At 37.0% G+C, this 19,845-nt stretch overlaps 4 protein-coding genes and 1 long non-coding RNA gene across 5 annotated transcripts; 2 read left to right on the top strand and 3 right to left on the bottom strand.

Moving 5' to 3' along the window:
• Nucleotides 1-4: 4 nt before the first annotated feature.
• Nucleotides 5-1,276, bottom strand: LOC148266731 (uncharacterized). Its single transcript, XR_015817826.1, has 2 exons — nucleotides 565-1,276; nucleotides 5-459 (listed from the first exon to the last, which is right to left on the bottom strand). It is a non-coding gene; the product is annotated as an uncharacterized LOC148266731 (long non-coding RNA).
• Nucleotides 1,277-1,524: 248 nt separating this feature from the next.
• On the top strand, nucleotides 1,525-1,878 carry LOC110821757 (basic helix-loop-helix (bHLH) DNA-binding superfamily protein). Its single transcript, XM_088216040.1, has one exon. It carries the CDS (start codon nucleotides 1,525-1,527, stop codon nucleotides 1,876-1,878), a length of 354 nt encoding a protein of 117 aa, XP_088072166.1.
• Nucleotides 1,879-3,401: 1,523 nt separating this feature from the next.
• On the top strand, nucleotides 3,402-4,815 carry LOC110821768 (GPI inositol-deacylase C, putative (DUF1218)). The gene is made up of 3 exons (XM_022051715.2): nucleotides 3,402-3,927; nucleotides 4,024-4,229; nucleotides 4,303-4,815. Exons 1-3 carry the CDS (start codon nucleotides 3,829-3,831, stop codon nucleotides 4,487-4,489), a joined length of 492 nt encoding a protein of 163 aa, XP_021907407.2. The 5' UTR covers nucleotides 3,402-3,828; the 3' UTR covers nucleotides 4,490-4,815.
• Nucleotides 4,816-6,066: 1,251 nt separating this feature from the next.
• On the bottom strand, nucleotides 6,067-7,791 carry LOC110821827 (STOREKEEPER protein-like). Its single transcript, XM_022051781.2, has one exon. The coding sequence runs from the start codon at nucleotides 7,613-7,615 to the stop codon at nucleotides 6,368-6,370; it is 1,248 nt and encodes a 415-aa protein (XP_021907473.2). The 5' UTR covers nucleotides 7,616-7,791; the 3' UTR covers nucleotides 6,067-6,367.
• A 383-nt stretch (nucleotides 7,792-8,174) lies between these two features.
• On the bottom strand, nucleotides 8,175-14,379 carry FH3 (formin 3). The gene is made up of 8 exons (XM_088215981.1): nucleotides 14,274-14,379; nucleotides 13,537-13,824; nucleotides 11,286-12,243; nucleotides 10,699-11,167; nucleotides 10,402-10,601; nucleotides 10,080-10,315; nucleotides 8,658-9,531; nucleotides 8,175-8,427 (listed from the first exon to the last, which is right to left on the bottom strand). Exons 2-7 carry the CDS (start codon nucleotides 13,663-13,665, stop codon nucleotides 8,674-8,676), a joined length of 2,850 nt encoding a protein of 949 aa, XP_088072107.1. The 5' UTR covers nucleotides 13,666-13,824; nucleotides 14,274-14,379; the 3' UTR covers nucleotides 8,175-8,427; nucleotides 8,658-8,673.
• Nucleotides 14,380-19,845: the final 5,466 nt, after the last annotated feature.

Genomic DNA, 19,845 nt, shown 5'->3' with positions numbered 1-19,845 from the left:
TGCATAAAATAAAGTTTGGGTTTTATTTTTGGTACTTTTGGGGTTTAAAAAACCCAAGCAGTCTGCAAATGAATTCCATTGTCCGGTAACCTCGCAGAATTCCATCCTACTACTGACTTGAAACGGTTGCATCTCCATTTTGCTATCCTACTCATAACGGGGATTCTCCGTGGGAGAAAATGCTCGGAATAGATCAAGTTTTTTGAGTGATTAGTCATAAAATTGATCTGCTGGTGAAGCCTGCCGCGGGGTGGAAACTTCAATGTCAAGAATCTGGCAACACCGTGAATTGGAAATCGAGTAACTCCTGAATCAGAATGGTGAAGAGGGGTTTTATTCCATCACCGTAAAACTCAGACATGAATATTTGATGGAGGAAGACGACCGGATTCAATCCAACGTTGGTCTCTCTGTCAAACCAACGGTTCGTTGCGTAAAGATTGATTAGGGGCGGTTCACCTGAACCGGAACGGGCCGGACACGGAGGAGAGACAAACCGGCGACATGCAGGCGTCAGTTACACATATGACAAAAAAAACAAACAAAAAAGCCTGTATTACGTACCTCACTCCAATCGTCCTCGACTCTCGTGTCGCCGTTACATAACTCTATACACTCTCTCCTATAAACACCCGCCACGTGTCCCCAGGTGCCCACACACACAAAACTTACGACCTTTTCCTCTCCCCCTCGCTTCAAATATATTTCCATTGATGTCTCATCCCTTTCATTTTATTCCCTCTGGTTTGCAGATAATATGTTGCACTTTCTGCTTCTTACGTAGTTCTATCTCTGCCTTTTTTTTTTCCCCTTGGTTGGTTTTGATTCTTGAAAATGGAGATGAGGGATATAAAGCCCGTTTTAACCGCCGACCATCACCTCACGGCCTCTGCTTCTTCCTCACCGGCACTCCCATTTTTTCCCGGCGAGAATGTTTCCGATGATTCCACCTTCTTCTCGTCTCCTGACAGCACTATTCTTCAACCATTAATCCCTTTGCCTTATGAGTACTTCTCAACTTCGCTGTCTCCAAATTTCTACGCCGATGATTATCCGCCACTTGCGTACGATACGCCGGCCCATCATTTTCTCCAGTTCCCTGATAATTTCTCTTCTTCCTCCTGCTCAGCTCTCACTTCGCCTCTCTACCTCGATTCACAGGCTGCTTTTGACTCCAATATTAACTTACTTGACTTCTTCTCCAAACCAGCCCCAGATCTCTTCTGCAATCCGGGAACCTCCTCCTCCTTTACTCACTTACCCCATCTTCACTCAATCGAACATGCACAACTCAACCACTCATCTTCTTCCTCATCCGCTCGTAACAAACGAGCTCGCTTCGACTATGCAGCTGCCAGTTCATCGCAGAGCCTCGATTCAATCCTTCAGAACAACTTCAACTTCCAGAGCTACACCTCAGCTCCACCTTCGGTCACTCCTTCAAATGAACTGCCTCGGCAACGGCGTCCAAGGATCAGCGACAAGACTCGGTCCCTGCAAAAGTTAATGCCCTCCGACAAGAAAATGGACACGGCAACCCTGCTCGAGGATGCGTACAAGTACGTGGAGTTCCTCCAAGCGCAAATCAAGGCTCTCCAGTGGATGCCGGTAGGCTCAAGCTTCAGCGGCACCGGAGGCGGGGCTCTGACCGAGGTCGGTGCTGGAGTTAACAATAATGTACTGGGTTCGCTGGAGACGTTGAATAGACAGCAGCTGTTGCAGGTGATGGTGAACTCTCCGGTGGCCCAAACCATGCTTTACTCTAAGGGATTCTGCGTTTTCTCTCACGAGCAGTTGCTTCTACTCCGGCGGATTGCGCAGAAGAAGACGAGTCTTCTCGAACAGATGCTGTTTGATCCTTCGAAGAGTTGTCGGTGAAAGAGATGGCGGCATCGCGGGTGAGTTTCTTGTTCTGGGTCATTTTCATATTATGGCGTTTTGATCAGAGACGACTGGTGTTTGGCACGGTAGAAAATGGTAAGCTTTCACTTTTTGGTTTCTTTATTTACGGACAGAAAATTAATATTTTACCGGGTTATTAATACTACAAGTAGACGATGCTGTGAAGTTTTAGTTCTGGAAATAGTTTACTCATGGTGGGGAATCTTTTATGAATTAATTTTCCTGAAAAAAAATATAATTTAAATCCACATAAATTAATTAAAATTGTATGTATATATTAACTGAGTATTTAATATATAATTTCCAAAAATATTTCTAAATTTATAAATATGATTATGCCATTTGTTTTTCTTGTTTTAGGGAAAAAAAAAAACAAAAACATAATTAAGAGAGATTTGTGATCTTGATAAATAATCTATTAAAATTTTTTTATTTAATTTACCTCAAAATTATATTTAATTTTTGAGGGCAACTATTAGAAAATAAAAAAAGAAATAAATAATTAAATGGGCCAATTTTTATACTGAAGTAGAAGTTGAAGTCCATTATGCCAGATGGGGAGTTTTACACTTTTGCATTCATATTTAATATCCCACTCTAAAATGATAAATATTACAACAAATTCTGTTTTATGTATAATTATCAAGTTATTTGACTATTTCGAACAAATTCTGAAATTCGAAACTCTATCCATTATTCAATAAAGACCTAAAATTCTTAAACAATAAACTATTAATAAATAAGAAATCCATGGATAATTTTGTATATATCATGGCATGTTTACAAATGTTCATGCACCAACAAACTAATTATACCAACAACATATGTTCATCCACTTGTAAAATATTAACTTAAACAGCAATAATAATAATAAATGTATCTTTCAATTTTTACATTAATTTAACTTGCAACTTTTTGCCCCCATAAATCGAAAATACAATTAAATTTATTTGTGAAAAGATATTCAATTTAATTTGTATATTAGGATTATAAAAAATTAATTATATATTTTTTAGATCCTACATGAATTACATCTTTTAGGTCAAGCAATATTTTTATGTCTTAAATAATTAAAAATTACAAGTTGGATTCCTAATATTTCTATATACATTACGTTATAGAGGAAAATGATAATTTTATAATAACACAATAAAAATTTATATGGAACTAAAAGGCAAAACATTTTACGATTCATCAAATTTGTTATATTCTCTACATATGATTTTGTGTTTGGACATTTAATTTTAATTTTAATTTTTTTTTTTTGGTGCCATCTTAAGTAATTCACTAATTTTACAGGCCCTTTTTCGTGTGTGAAACTGGTGAGGCAGAAGAAGAGTTTGTCACTGAGCCGTGTTTGACTAAATGGGTAATATACATTCATTGAATTTCGAGCTTTGGCTTTATTCTTTGTAGTACTATTTTTTAACACGGGAAGAATTATTCATCAAGAATTAAATGCAAATTCACAATTCATGCTTCAAACACATAAAAATCTATAGGTGGGTAGAAATCTATAATATGTATACAGTGGTAACATGTAATCAGTAAATATTCCCGAATTAATTACAAACCCATGATAAAAATATTTAAAAAAAATAAAAAAATTGGAAAGATTATGAATTAGGGTTTTATGCACGCTCCTCCATGATCATGAGCTGGTTTATACCCTACTTTCCTTCTTCCCCCATCAAAGGAATCCGAAGAGTGATTTAAAAGGCGAAAATAAAGGTATTCACTGTATCGACAAAAGAAACTTTTACTAAACCTGTCCCAGCTAGTTATAACCCATTTTAGGTTTACATACATGCACTTTACTACTCCTTATACACACACACAACACATATATATATACACTCGTTAGCATCAGTTCTCTTAATCATTCCAATCTCAGCGAGAGAAACCCAGAACAGGGAAAAGAAAAAAATGGGGAAAATTGTAGGTGTTCTTCTGTGTCTGTTGATTGTAGGCATGGATGTTGCAGGTGGGCTTTTGGGCATTCAAGCAGAAGTTTCACAAAACCGGGTATGTTATTATACATGTTTCTTCTTTCACTAAACAGTGTGTATGTATATATTATATCTGTATATATTTCTGTGGGGTAATGGATAGATTTAACAGGCGAAGCATATGAGGTTATGGATATTTGAATGCAAAGAACCAAGTCAGGAAGCATTCAGGCTGGGATTAGCAGCAGTCTGCCTTTTCATATTTGCCCATGTTGTTGCAAGCTTGATGGGTGGCTGTGCATGCATTTGTTCTCAACAAGAATTTGAAAATGCCTCCCCTAATCGCCAAATCGCCCTGGTCTGCCTTATTTTTGCCTGGTAATTAACTATTCTCAAATTTATACATATATATATATAAGGGGGGGAAATATTTATATGGGTTGATGAACAGGCTTATATTAGCGATTGGGGTGTCAATGCTGGTGATTGGGACTCTATCAAACAACAAATCTAGGGCTTCTTGTGGTTTTTCACACCACCATTTTCTGTCCATTGGAGGGATTCTCTGTTTTGTTCACGCTCTGTTCTGTGTTGGACATTACGTCTCAGCCACTGCAGCCAATGAGGAAGGAAAGTGAAAATGGTTCATCAATACAGAATAAAATTGTATATTATATTTATATTGCTTTTTCTTTTTATTTTTGTAGCAAGACACTATTAACCTTTCTTTTTCTTTCCACCGCCATTATTACCTCCTTCCCCACTGCCACTGTAAGCTTTTTCACATTTCTTACTCTATGTCCCATTAGCTGGTACTTTTAACATTATTCTGCTTCCTTTAATATTCTTTTAGATATATATATATATATATGTATACATATATATATATATATATTGTTTTGTTGATATTGAAAGTAGACTACAATAAAAGAAATATATATTACTAAAGATGCATTATTGATTCCATTAGATGTCAATGTCCAATAAATAATAGTTTCTCATTGTGATGAAAACAATTAATTCAATTTTTTTATAATTGTTTTAATTAGTAACTATCAACTATTTCTTTCACTTAGAAACATAATGACTCAACATAATCGTTGCAACTTTTAAATTAAATTCTCACAGCAAATTAGCTTCTTCTTCTTTCTTTAAGCAAAAATAATAATAATAATAATTCAAAATTCAAAATTTTAATCTATTATTACTACAATTAAAAAAATATAAAAATTATAAAATATTTATTTATAATAAATTTATTATTATATAATTTAATTATTATAATTTCACCAATACATTCATAAACTAAATCTTAATTGTGAATTAACTTCTTATTTTCTTTTTCTTTTTTTTATAAAAAAATTAAGATAAAAATTGATTAAATTTTTAATCGAATATCACTGTACTAATTAAGAAAATTTAGTAACTATGAAATATTCATTTAGCCCAAAAACTTAATAAACTTTTAATCTAACTCAGATCATTTCTTCCCAAATACACTAATAAATAAATTAAATTTCTTATTACTAATTAGCTTCTTGTTCTTTTTTTTTTTTACCATGAAATTTCATCTTTAGTGATAATTTAGTTATTTAATTGTGGTTATAAAAGTATATAGGAGAGCAAATCTAATTAAATTTACAAGGGCCTATATGTGCAATTACATGATATTGCTCCTTGTATTCCTCTATGATCACTACAGTTATACTCCATTCCACTTTATGATCAATTACTCTATACTGGGTATATGCTAACTCAGCATCCCTTCAAAGTTTTACTGCCAAACTCCAAAATTTAACTCCTGAAACTCCATCAATCCTGATGGAATTCAAATAAATCAAACTCAATTTACCAGCCAAATTTCAGCTTCGGAGTTACCTGAAATGGCTTCTGAACCTCAAAAAAGCTCCCCGATCTAAATTCTAAATGACCAGCAAACTAAATAGGGTTTCTTGCAACAAGAAATTTGATTTCATATTTTTTTGCTTCGTTTACCATAACATACAAACATGATGTTAATGTTTCAATATTCATCAACATTTTAAGCACCGACTCCATTATAAGAGCAATCTCTGTTGCTAGAAGTAGCGTCAATTGTCAAACATCCGGATAATCCAATTCATCTGAAAAGTCTATCTTCTACAATAAGCACAGGATTCCGCTAATCACGGGATGTAAAAGCCAATAACTCTCACATGCAGACACAGTATGGAGATTTGCCATTAATGATGATTGGATAAACAGAGCAAACCGTACAGGAAGATGAAGTTTCAAAGAACCAATAACACACCCGTAGATCGATAAAGAAAGAGAGAATTTAAGTAATAAAGCAACATCAAAATCGTGCATGTTTAATATATATATCATCGGCTGATAAGCTCAATTCTCCATCAAAAACTTCCCATGCCCACAAACTGGCAAAGCTGCAATCACCTGTTCTGCCAAATGTTCATACTGAAAAATGAATTCTGAAAAACCCATTTGAGTAAATTGAGATATTACCTTCTAATAGAGGTCTATGAGTCTAATTTCATTGCATCCACCACCAGGGTTGCTTGCTCTTTAACCAAATCAATCCTCTTGATGTACAGCTTCAGTTCTTCCTCCCTCAGCTTCCTCCACTTGTCTTCCATCTCCTTCGCCTTCTCGTTCCCGATCTCTTTCATCGTATCTTTCAGATATTTTACGGAGAAATCCGGCATTGGAAACTGCTCACTATTCAATGACTCGCTAAAACAGGGATAACGTGACCAAAAGTCATCTAAATCGCCATTGGGTTCCTCAGCATCGACTTTGATTTTGGCGTCCTCTTTTTCCTCCTCCTCCGTTGCTTTCCGACTAACCATTATCTGGCTCTGCCTCTTGCCACTCGCTTCCCGACTGGGCAAACCCAGAGTAATCGGAACGTTAACCTCATCGCTCAACTTGCTATTGGTGTTAGTACCGCCATTGCTGTACTTTGCTTTCTTGTTGATACCATTAACGCTGTTGCTGTTGTTCTTGACGGCAGTATCGATTGATTCCTTGCTGCTAGCCCAAATCTTCTTCGAAAGTTGAAAGCACTTGAAATCATGGGGCTTAGCGAATTCCGGTTCCTGTCCGTTCTTTTCCCCTTTCTCAGCGTTTACTTGGAACTTCTTCTTCAGCCTCCTGATTTTATCATGCAACTGAGATTTCGAAACGTCGACATGCAGAGATTTCTTGATGAATTCATGGAACGCAACCATGTCGGCGTTCGGGTCGGTTCCGGTCTTGGATCTGTATTCGGTTATCCCCTTCAGAATTGCGATTTCGTCGTCCTCACTCCACAGCCGCTGAATTCCGGACCCTTTCTTCGCGTCCTCTTCTTCGGCGCCGTTCTGTGTTTTCTTCTCCTTCTTCTTTGGTTCGGTCTCGCTAGGCTGAGTATCGGCGGCGCGCTTTGAGCCGGCTTTGGAGGCTGCCTTGTTGGGCTTAGCGGGTTCAGGCATGGGCTTGGAGCGGATCGGCTTGATGGTGAAGTCGGAGATGTTGGGAGAAGGGAGGCTCCCTTCTGAGTCGGAATCGGAGCCTGAGTCTAACGCCGAGTTGGTTTGAAGGGCAGGGTTTTTCGCTTGCGTCTTTTCTTCTTCTCCATCAACGGCTTCGTTGTCGTCTTCATCGACTACGTCGTTTTCCTCGGATTGCTCCATCTCCTCTACCTCTTCTTCTTCTTCGCCTTCTTCTTCTTCTTCTTCAGAAGACTCAACCGGCGGTGGATTCTCGATGTGCCGCTTTGGAGCCATTTTTTTTTTTTTTCTGGTTCGGAATTTTAGGGGAGAGTGGACAGAAGCGGAAAAAGGGTTTAAGAATTTAGAGAGGATGGCTTGGAGAAATTTGTCAATTCCCCCTAACTAGGGTTTTGACCATTTAATTCAGATTACGTGTTCATTTCAATGATTCCCGCCAAGACTGATTTGTAGAGGGATATCAATCGCCACAACTGAATCCCGTTTTTAAATTCCATCAGATTTAAGATTATGTATGATGAAATTACATTTAATTCCGAGTTGGAGTAATGTTTTTATATTGATGCCCCTTTCAATTTAATGAGTTGAAAAAAGTTTTTTTAATAGCTAAACCTTATTTAATTACTCTGAAAATAATTGTTTACAAACATTATGAAAAAATCCCTCACCAGAGAGATATATTAGTTTATTTATGTATTAAAGATCAAGATCAGATGATATAATGAAATGCTTTTGATTTACTTCCATATCTGTAATTGAATCATTTTGGTCAAATCCATTAAAAATATATATATATATATATGTATTGAATTTTTTATTTTAGCTAACTGAGTAGTAATAGCCAAACTATAATCATCTGTTGATTTAATATTCATATAGTTTTGCTGTACAAATTAATCAAGGTGTTAGTGTAAAGAATTCTAAGAGATAGCTTTCACCTCCTCAGCCAACCCTCACCAAGAAACTTCCCCGAGATTACAAACAGAAAAAGGCCAAAAACGGAAAAGGCAAAGAAAATCTTGACAATGAGGTATGACTGAAAAAAGCTTAACACAACTATCATCATCCCTCCAAGGTTTTCAAGCCACCTGATTAAACACAACAGAGAAAGAAATAAAAGGTTAGGAACTAAACTGCAAAAATGATCAGGAGCGTACTTCTCTGCATATCTAAGATTGTCAACGAACAGAATAGTTTGAAGGGTTTGAAAGGTGCAGGTGCGCTAAGGCTACAATAACTAGGTATGAGGGATACAAACAAACCTAAGCCAATTCAGATATATAGAAATACTTTTAAAACCACATGACTCTGTCTGTACCTTGTAAAAATGAAGGCTACGGAGAGGAACTGTCATCATCTGAACTATCACTATTCCTTTGTCGGTCTGCTATTGCTGGAAATAACCTTTTTCTGATATCCTGCTGCCGGTTTTCTGAAGAAGCTGACGCTTTTGCTGCTTCTCTCTTATAAGTCTTCCGAGGCTTGGTCCTTGTGTCTTGGATTTCTTTACATGCCTTATCAACCATTATTAAGAAATCCCGGACAATTGCAAACAATCTCAGGCCTTCATCCTTTCCTGAATTTCCATGAAAGTAATCGCCTGTGCTCTTGACCAAAGCCATTATCCTCTTTTCTTCCTCCAATAACCATGAGTAATCGGCTTCTGTCCGTTCAACAAAGCTAGCCAATGCACGGTAAAATTCACCACCCTCATCCGTATTTTTCATTTCGCTGTCCAAGAAATCTTTTGTTTTTTCCAGTGAATTGCTTACTTTTGACATGGTAGATGTCAGGGTATCCAAATCAATAATTGCTGCTTTTTTAATATCAATAAGTTCAGTGCTTAAACCAGAAACGACCTGAAGCCCCAGTGAGCGGAGGTGCTCTGCTGATTCAGAGCTAGGATCATCCACCACAAGATCATCTGTTTTCACACTGGAGAAGCTCCGGCTTGATTTGGCTGTCCTAGCAGCTCGTATTCCTTCAGAACGGATTATCTCCTGAACAACAAAGTGCAAGAGAGTGGTCTTGCCATCCGTTCCTTTCACATCAGACAGTTTCAAGAGTGTGTCAAGTTTGAAGGCCTGAGCACCACCGCGGTAAGTACCATCATTCATGCGATTGCCAGTCTTCAATACTGCTTCTAAGAGTTTCAGGAATAATCTACTACTTCTGAGTTTGTTGGAAGCAACCTGCAATAAAAACATGGATAGGCTCAGATAAGTACGTAGAGCCTTGGAATTGACAGGGATGCAACTTTCCCAGGCTTGGTATACGGATATATTTTGTATATTTCTCTTTAGTTAGTCCCCACAAAAGAAAGTGTTTCTTTTTCCCCAAAAACTAAATAATTATTAGTATCTTCACTATTCACTTTCATAACTGAAACAAGTGAAAGAGAGCTAGTAATATGTTTTTGTTAATCATCATTAGTAGGAAAAGACTACGAACATAGGCAAAATACAGCAAGAGTTTTTTCCCTAAAACGTGTAGTAATTGAAAATTCAAGGTACCATATGCAAATGAGGTTTTATATTAAACCAAACAGATCCTTTCTGAAAACAGGTATAGTCCACTCCTAGACACTTCAGTAAAAAAAGGGTCTGATAATGCAAATGGCAGAATCTATCTACATTGAAGTATTATATTTTTCATAAAGAAAAAAAGAAATATCATAAATTTTTTTGGGATTAAAACCCTACTTTTTCATCAAAATAATTTTGTATATCTAGCATCTAACCTCAAGCGTTGCAAAGGACTCCTTAAGAGTACTGATATCTTCTTGAAGAGAACTCATGAATAGCAATGATTCTATCCGTTTAAAAGCACATGGAATTTCAACCAGGACTTTGAGAAACCTCTCTGCTGGGCCAAGCTGAGCAACATTGCCAGGAAATAATCTAAGCTTCAGTTCCTCTTCTGATGTTGGTGCCATCTTCAACAAAGTTTGAAGGAGCTCCAACGGAAGCTCATTGCCTGAATCAATTAAATCATTCAAATACACAGAAGATATACAGTATCTTTCATGCATAGAGTCAGTAGCTACAGGGAAGGAAGAATACCTTCTTGGACTGCATCAACAACTTCTTCTATTGTCACATTCAGTGCCCGGAGAAGAATAGACAAGTTTTGAGCTTTCCTAGGATCAATTATCTGTATATACTGGACTGAAGATTCAAGGGATGAATCTTTTCTTCTATCAGTTCTTTTGTCTTCGGCAACAGTATAACCAAATAGAGACTCCATCATCTCCTCATTGAACCTGAAATAATTTTAATGCAACTTGACATTTGGAAAGACAGACTTGACACTCTCATTCATGGGAAGATGATATCTTTTAAGGAAATCAATAGACTTACTGGAATGAACCAGCTTTAATTTCATGCCAAACCATGGACTGATCAGGGTTGGCCATAACTTTATCCCAGAAAAATGGCTTTAGTTTGGCCTTGGGAGCTCCAGATTCACTATCAGATTCATCCGCATCACTGGAAATGCTATGTCCCCGATGATGTGGAGCACCACCTCGAACTCCTTTTGGTGGCATAGGCGGAGGCCGAGCACCTTTAGGTGGTGGTGGGGGCCGAGGGCCTGGAGGCTTTGGAGGGGGTGGTGGTCCAGGAGGTGGGGGAACTGATCTTCCAGGGGGAGGTTTTAAGGTAGGGCCTGCTCCTTGGTCCATAGAAGCTTCTGACTGTGTCTCAGCCAGTGAGGAATCATAATTTCCTGATTTCATGGAAAAATTGCTACGAATAGAAGGATTTTTCCCGCCATTTTTGAAAGCTTTGCTGCTTGAAGTTCCTAAGCTAATTGAATTCTGTGATGAACCTGAAAGATGAAACAGGTTGAATGAAGATCATAGTCGTAAGGAGAGATAACTATTGACAATACAAATAATTTACAACTGCATATGATAGGAGTAGGGGAAAGAACAACAATAGCATACCTGCCGAAAAATCACTTAAGCTTAAATGGAGAAGAGGACTTTCGTCCCTTCGTCCATCTCTAGGGCCAATTTTGTTTCTTTTACCGCGAAAGCAACAAAAGAAAAGCAAAGCAACCATAGCAAATGTTCCTATTGCAGTTGCAACAACAGCAATTATAGTTTCTTTCAAGATGTCATTCTGTTTTTTTGACGGAGGATGCTTGCTAGCTTTTGGACGAGGTGGAGATCTTTTAGAATTTTTAGGTGGTGGAGGAGACGCAAATCTACTCGCTAGTTCTGATGCCTTGACTGGAAAATAAGAATTTGGAGATGAAGTGCTTGCAGGTCGTAAGCCATAACTAGGAGCTGGTGCTGGGGATAGAGCTGGAGCAGAACCATAACTAGAGGCTGCTCCAGGGGCTAAAGCTGGAGCAAAATGATAACCAGTAGCTGGTTCTGGGGATAAAGTTGGAGCAGGACCATAACTAGGGCCTGGTTCTGGGGATAAAGTTGGAGTAGAACCATAACTAGGGGCTGGTGCTGGGGATAAAGTAGGAGCAGCACCATAAGAAGGGGATGGTGCTAAGCCTGTAGCTGGAGCAGAACCATAACTAGGGGCTGGTGCTGGAGTTGGAACTGAAATAGGGCCTTGTGCCATATGTGAGTCTAAGTAGGTAGCCAAATTTCTTCGAGGATGACTTGGCCAAGCAAAGAACCACTCTAGGTGTTTGACAAACCAAAATTTCAAGGTAGTCTCTTCCCCAGAAAAACGAAAGGAATGACTTTTTCTTCTTGAGCAATCCAGAAGTCTCTGTTTCAAGTGTGAAGGCATAAAACTTGCCTTCTGAATGTTTTCTTTTGTCAATAATATTGATTTTGAGTGCTTGATTGCTTCCTTGGAGATGTGCAAGTGAAAATCATTGAGATCATCTTTTTTGTCTACCAATTCTTTCCTACAGTGTGTCCATGCTTGCTCTGCCTGTGAGAATTGAGTAAGGCATCATTTTTTTTACTTAGAAATTCGCACATACTATTAATTAATTAAGTGAGACACACACATATATATATGTATCAGAATAGAACCTCCTAACACAACTTACATGTAGTGCAATACAAAAGTATCATAAGAACCATAATTATGAGTTCAATAAGGTGATAACATACATATCCTTTCTCTTCATTAAAATTATTTGCAGTCTCTACAAATGCAATAATCATGCATGCTTTTTCTAAGAATTCTTGCAAATACAAATTTATATCGAAATGGATTATGTAACTTTTCATAGATAAATTCACTTCAATAGTGATAGACATGGATTAAAGTCTCATCAACCATCAAAACTAATTAACTGAAAGTAGGACCTCAGGTATCAGCATATGCTACAATCTGCTTTAAAGCCCCAGAAAGAACACTTAAACTTCATCCTATCAAATGGTTGCCAATTTCCAATTTTGAAGGGAACATAAAATAAAGTACAATTCTTCCTCTTGAGGAGAAAAACAAAACATCATCAGTTTTTGAGCACTATATTTCTGTTCTTTTGGTTTCCAGAATCTTAAAAATGAAATTGCTTCAAGAAGAATAGCAATAGTAACTTACACTAAATTAAAATGGCATTGTGACTATAAATATTGAAGGGGCTTCTTAAAGACAAAATTTTCAATGTGACTTATCTTTCCTACTTTCCCGAAGTGTCTGCATGTGAACGACTTTCCACACAGGATTCTACTTCGTGAATAAGTAGTTTTCTTCTATTTGATTTACAAACTCAATTCAGCTAACAATTCCTAAACGTTAACCACAAGGATAGTCTGGCAAGTAGTAGTATTCATTGTTTTAATCATCTGGATCCGGTTCTTGTATTGATGTGTGAAAGCTGGCCTAATATTTTCTTACCTCTGAAAAATAAAGATTCCTAAACATGTATCATTTAAACAGAAGAAAATGGCTGCATTTGTCAGTTGTCATTCCAAGTAGACAAAACCCCCTGCCTCCCCCCTCCCCCCCACCCAAAAAGGGAAAAAACAAAAGAAGCTTATATTTCTAATCTTTGCTTCCAAGTTTTGTAGCAGCAAAACAAACATGGCCAATACCCACTTCACCGCAAATGTCCAATGTTATATGAATCCAATAACCCAGAAAAACTCATGCAAATCATCTTAAGACTCAAAAGCTCAACAATTTTGTCTCCCATCACCATTAACAGCATAAATCATAAATACATGCAAAAAAAAAAAAAAAGAAAAGAGGAAAGAAACAAAATCATTTTACCGTTTCTTCATCATCGCGGGCGAAATTTTCCGGTGGGTCGCTAATCTTGGCTTCTGGATCTCCCATGGCCATCGCACAAATTAACAAAATGAAAACAATGGCCGCACGACCGCCTATTCTCATTTCCATTGCCTATCAAATCACCATCTAATGCGAGTATTTTATTTCTCATAATTTCATCGAAGGCTGAGAAACCAATCTAATTAATCTTCAAAATTCAATAATCAAAAGACGAAACGACGACGCCAGTTGCAGAAAACGACGATTTCCCTCCTCCTCAACCTCACCCTACAAACAAAATGCCATGCAGAAACATTCTCAGTCTCTCTCTTACCTCCTCTTGATCACAACAAACCCCAATATTAATTCCAAGCCCCTCAATCTTAATTAACTTTTAATTAAGACTGGAACGTGAAAACGATGTATCCGTCTATATGTAATTATGATATTAGTATTATACGTATAACAAGAAAACCAATCAAGTCTTTGCTGGCTCATGTCAATCAACATGCATTACACACACATACATACATATATATACATATTATACACATATTTCCCGAAGAACAAAACCAAAACACCACGACTGAAACAAATTGATTCAAAATGAGAACAATTATATTACATAAAGAACGAAACAGGAAAAAAATTTTACAAAGGATAAAATAGTTATTAAATTGGTTTATTTGCTTATTAATCTTTTTTAATTTGGGATTTTTGGTTGGATTGGATGTTACCTGTTTTTCAGGTGTGTGAGCGAGAGAGAGAGAGAAGAAGAATTGACGCGTCAAAGAGACGTGGGCGGGACAATGCGATACACCCATTCGCTTGTCGCTTTCGGGCCCCACCGTTTCTCTCATTTAAAAATAATTTATTAATTTTTTATAATATTCTCCCCGCTCCTAATAATAAATTGTAATTTTTATTTAAATACATAACATAAATTCTAGTAATGCAATATATGTAACGGCTTCGAAATTTAAATGAAGATGTATGTATTAAAAATCTTAAATGCGGAAGCGTAATAAAAATTTTGATTAACATTCCTTACACAATAACAAAAAATGTACTCAAAACATAAAAGAATAAGCTAATTAAAAGAGATACTCGATATAAAAACTATAAATAGAGCTATAAGGTCCTTAGACGTCTACCTCGTCGTCTTCCTGCGAAACGGGCTCGGAAACCACGTCTTCCTAATCTGAAATGGTTAAGTAAGGAATGAGCTACACTAACTCAGTAAAGACATCACACTATCTCACTGTCACAGAAGTAAAGGTCGGTAGAAAACAAAAACGACCAATTGAGCATAATTTATAACAAACTCATTTATTAACATAAAAACCTTTACTGTCCATTTACCTCGGTGAGATTCATGAAAATAACCTATGAAAACAATAACATGATAATCATCATAAAATCATATCGACTTTGTAACAGAACGCATGTCCTACTTTTGTACTTCAATAATCAGACAATAAATTTCATCTTTTACCAGCTTACTAGTATTCATGAGGATCCATAGGGGGGATCTCTGCTACACGTGAACCATTAACATTAATAACCTGATTTCAGGGCCGACCCCATATCCCGTCCGGTATGGGCGCCAAAACTATAAACCTCAATACCCCGTCCGGTATGAGGATGAAACGGGTTGTCGCCATACCCCGTCCGGTATGGGCGCCAAAACACATAAGGTCTTCATATCTCGTCCGATATGAGAGACCACGTTCCCGATAGGGTTCCATATGGACCCGGTCCGTCCACCATCTCCTAGAATATCTAGTCAGGCTGTCCACATTATCCACTTATCAATTCATATAACCTTTTTATCCTTTTCCTTGGTCTCAATTATTCAATCACACACAATATGTAAATCAATAATTGACACCCAACAAGACAACACAGTATCTGGTTAACCATAATACCAACCACAATAAAAGAAACCATGATTCATGCATACGAGACCATAAAATAAATACATTAAACATCATACTGCATTTAATACTGAAAAATAGATCAAACAATAACTGACCAACAATGTACCAGATTCGGACTCCATTGGCAACCTCAATCAATTATACATTTATAAAGTCACAAAATACCGTTTAATTATTTATTAAACTTTAATACCGTGATAGGAAATAGGGTGAGGGGTCCTTACTTGTTTCGGGGCCTGAAATCGGCTCTACAGTGCGCCTACGGGCCATTCCTAATTTTTCTGAATTTTTTTTTCGAAAAACTGAAACGCACTACCAGTACCTGCACGTGTCCCAACAAATTTTAAATCAGACCTAGGGCCCCTTTTGGCCAATATCAAAATTCTGGCACGGCGGCTCCGCCGTGCTCCGACGACTTACATTGGTCCCTGCGATAAAACAACCCTAGGGCCCTCGGTGGGCTAAAAATCACGAAGAACCGAGACTTATCGACGGCAGTGCTCTCGGGTGCGGCGGCTTCTCCAGCGTGAGTCGCGTTTTGATGTTTTGCTCCAGTCAACTTGTAGAGAAAAGAACGGTGATCACAATGGTATAAAAATTGCATCGAACGGAGGCCGGGAATGGCCTCATCAGAGGCAAAAACAGAGGGGAGCCGCGGCGGCGGTGCCGGACTTCAGTGGGGTTTTCTGGCAGATTGGCTGGTGGTTTGGTTCCAGTTTGGCCATAGGCGGATTCAGCATCGAAAAACGAGCCAGGAGGAGAAAATTTACCTCGATTGGCAGTCGAAAAATTCTCCGGTGCGGCGGCAGGTGGCAGCGGTCGGCTCCTCCGGCGTCTGGTTCTTCTTCTCCGGCGAGGCACTGGCGGCTAGGGTTTTGTGGTCAGGTGTGGGTGGGGTTATTTATACCTTTTGCCTTTTAATCTCAACCGTCTATCTAGATTAAATCTGGACCGTTCGATCGCAATTTAATTGGGATTAAATCTGGACCGTTCATCGCGATGCGATCTAGGCCGTCCGTGCCTGATTGAATCTGGGCCGTCCGTATGCGTGAAATCTGGGCCGTCTATGCGCACATTTGATCTGAGCCGTCCGTGTGCGCGGGAACGGATCTAGGCCGTCCGATCGCGCGCACGCGGATCGCCCACGTGGCCCGTCCCGTGTCAGCGTTTTCTTGCCACACGGCGTGTCCTGGTTGGCCGGGGCTGCTGACGTGGCACAACTTTTTCAAATTGCGTTTTGACCTCCGGTTTCTGATTTTTTTTTCAAAAACACCCCCATAATCCAAATTTTCACCATTTTTTTTCCAAAATCAATTTCAATTAAATCCAAATAATAATTTTACCCAATTTTATTATTATTTTTTTTTTATTTTCATTAAATTAAAATCTAAAAAATTCAAATACAAAAAATATAACTTGGGTGTTACAATATAGTTCAACTATATATTAATCCGAATCATACATAAAATAAAAAATATATATCCTGAAATATTAATGTACAATACAATATAAAAAAATTAAAATATATTTTCATGTTGTAATACCCGGATTCAGAATTTGGTCTGTGATTAATTTTAAAATTTAAAAAAATGTAAAAAAAATATAAGTTTGAAATTAATAAATTTTTATTTAATGTGAAATTAGGGAAAAAATAGGTAAAAGATGAAATTGAAAATAATTTTGAAAAAAAAAAGATGAAAATTTGGGTTCGAATGGTGTTTTTGAAAGAAAAATTGAAAATAGGAGGTCAAAATGCAATTAAAGAAAATTGCACCACGTAGGACTGCCTAGTCAGCAGCCCCCACGAATCGGAGCGCGCCGTCTGACAAGACACGTTGACTTGGTGCCAGGGGGGAGGCCACACTGGCGATCCGCGTACCCTGCGATTGGATGGTCTGGAAGCATTCCCGCGCATGTGGATGGTTTGGATCTGTTCCCTCATCAAGTGTGATTGGACGGTCACGATTAAACGCGATGAACGGTTCAAATTCGTTCCCTCTTTAAATGCGATCGTACGGTCGAGATCAAATCACGATGAACAATCCAGTTCATATTCATTTTCTCTTTAAATGCGATCGGACGGTCAAGATCAAACGCGATGAACGACCCAAATTTAAGTAAGACGGATATAAATATCTCGCAAAAGAAGAACCAATCGCCAGAGAAAGGAATCGACCGCCGTCCGCCACCTTGCCAGAGCCACCTCCGACTGCCAAAAAATATAAAAATTCTCCTATCCGCTCGGAATTTGATTACAAGCACCCCCATGGCCAAATAAAAGTAAAAGGAACAGCAGATGAGTCAGAAACTGTAGGCAAAGCTTGGCGGTCCCGCCGCGAGTAAAACACGCAACCGCCTCCAATGGGTCCCTTCCCGTTTCTTGTTTCGTGTAATTTTTCTACCATTGTGTTCACCGTTCTATTTTCTACAAGTTGATCGAAGAAAAATGTCTAGCCACGAAGGTGAGTTGGTGGAGCTGCTGCACTGAAAAATTTTACTGCTGGTAGGTTTCTATTTTTTCACTTTTTTCGGCCAATCAAGATCCCCTAACGTATTTTCTCGCAAGAATGGGTATAAAACTGGCTAAAAACAACTAGACCGAGGCAAACCACCGCCGCGAGCGGCGGTGCCGTCGCTAGAGCATGACAGTGTCACCGTACCGAAATTTTAAAATTGACCGAAAAAGATTTTTAACACCAATTTTAGATTTTTTAGAATATTTTTAGATACATGAAGCGTGTTTTAATCTCCGTAGAAAAATTCAAAAAACCTGAGGATCGTTAATAGGCGCAGTAGAAAATTCAATATTTTAGACACCGATTCGAAGAAGAATCCATCACCTTATTCTTTGTTACAGAATTGAAGTTTAATGATCGATAATATGATATTTTGTGTAATTTAGAAAAATTTTAAAAATAATTACAGGTTACTAATAGAGTCGGAATCGATTAGTTCTTTATTTGTCATATTTAACTTATTGTTGAATTTACAGATTTAAATACATGATAATATATTGGAATGGTTGAATGATTCAGTTGTGCTTCCTTGATATATATATTGTTTGTCTTGCGTGATTTACAATTGATTTGTGGAATTGAAAATTAATATGCAAATGGAAAATTATTTGGTCATGTGAATTAATGAATGACAGCTCTACTGAATATCTTGGGATATGGTTGACGGATTGAGTACATAGGGAACCCTACCGTGAATGTTGCCTCATACTGGATGGAGTATCGAGGAATGATATTTTTGGCGCTCATATAAGATGAGATATGAGGACGGCCGGTTAGTTGATAATGTTGAATATTGGTTCACGCATAGTGAGACATCTTTATGGGCATACAAGAATACCATTAGACAAATAAAAAGAGAAAGTAGTTGTTATTGCTCACTTGAAAATGAGATTGTAATGTTATTTAAGTTATTGTTTTTATAGGTCGATTTTGAAAATCTCGTAACGGTAAATATATGCAATAAATAGTTTTTTTTTTATAATAAATAAATTTACTTAAATTAAGAGTTCTGTTGGTTGTTTTTATGATTTTTACCAACCTTCAGTTTCTGTATCGGTGAGTAGTGTAATATTCTTAGTAGGCTAGTGTAGCTCACCCTTTCATTAATTATTTCAGATCAAGAGGATCAAGACCCATATCTCGATTAACAAGTGAGTTGTGAATAAGTTCACCACTCAGACTCCTTTCAGAAGCTAGTGAAGGTTGTTCTAAAATGCTCAGTTATTTGTATTTTGTTTATTTTTTTAATTTTCGTTTGTTTTTTTAGAAAGAACATTCTCGTAACCCTATTGAGCATTCTAAATTATTGTATAAGGAATATAAACCCTGAACTCTATTATTTCGCTTTCGTATTTAATTTATGATTTTATTACTTTTTAAGTTCCGAGTCTTTACACATGTAGCAAACAATAGCTTAATCTATCATAATATATTTTTAAATAAAATATTTATTCAATAATAAAATTATATTATTATTAATTATCATTTTTAAAGTTTGTTTTATACTGTTCAAGATTAAATACAATTAGTTTTAAAACTCTGCGCTACAATATCATAATTTAATTTTTTTTAAAAAAAATTTGCGTTCAAAACACATGGTAAAAGTACACCGTAAAATATTAAGATATATATTATTGTCGGATTCTAATTTATTTATTTTTATCATTCGTATATTAATCATTTTAAATTTTTATATAACGAGATATTTTACATTAGACAAGATATATTTATAAAAATATGAATATTATTTCATCTTAAATTTACCTTTTTTTTTTCTCGTTCGCATATTAATTATCTTAAATTTTTATATAAATATTATTTCATTGAGTATTAAAAACAAGATATATTTATAA

Source organism: Carica papaya, chromosome 3, assembly GCF_054855325.1.
Source record: "Carica papaya isolate Zhongbai chromosome 3, ASM5485532v1, whole genome shotgun sequence".
Lineage (NCBI taxonomy): Eukaryota > Viridiplantae > Streptophyta > Magnoliopsida > Brassicales > Caricaceae > Carica > Carica papaya.
Note: the sequence above shows the minus strand (reverse complement) of the source record. Positions and strands in the feature narration are given on the sequence as shown.

What these genes read in the sequence shown, in the direction of transcription:
- LOC110821757 (XM_088216040.1), top strand. Translation starts at nt 1,525, where the DNA reads ATGGACACGGCAACCCTGCTCGAGGATGCGTACAAGTACGTGGAGTTC.
- LOC110821768 (XM_022051715.2), top strand. Translation starts at nt 3,829, where the DNA reads ATGGGGAAAATTGTAGGTGTTCTTCTGTGTCTGTTGATTGTAGGCATG. An exon ending in CAGAAGTTTCACAAAACCGG is followed by an intron (nt 3,928 to 4,023) that starts GTATGTTATTAT and finishes TAGATTTAACAG; the next exon opens with GCGAAGCATATGAGGTTATG. An exon ending in GTCTGCCTTATTTTTGCCTG is followed by an intron (nt 4,230 to 4,302) that starts GTAATTAACTAT and finishes GTTGATGAACAG; the next exon opens with GCTTATATTAGCGATTGGGG.
- LOC110821827 (XM_022051781.2), bottom strand. Translation starts at nt 7,615, where the DNA reads ATGGCTCCAAAGCGGCACATCGAGAATCCACCGCCGGTTGAGTCTTCT.
- FH3 (XM_088215981.1), bottom strand. Translation starts at nt 13,665, where the DNA reads ATGGAAATGAGAATAGGCGGTCGTGCGGCCATTGTTTTCATTTTGTTA. An exon ending in CCCGCGATGATGAAGAAACG is followed by an intron (nt 12,244 to 13,536) that starts GTAAAATGATTT and finishes CAATTCTCACAG; the next exon opens with GCAGAGCAAGCATGGACACA. An exon ending in CTTAAGTGATTTTTCGGCAG is followed by an intron (nt 11,168 to 11,285) that starts GTATGCTATTGT and finishes TTCATCTTTCAG; the next exon opens with GTTCATCACAGAATTCAATT.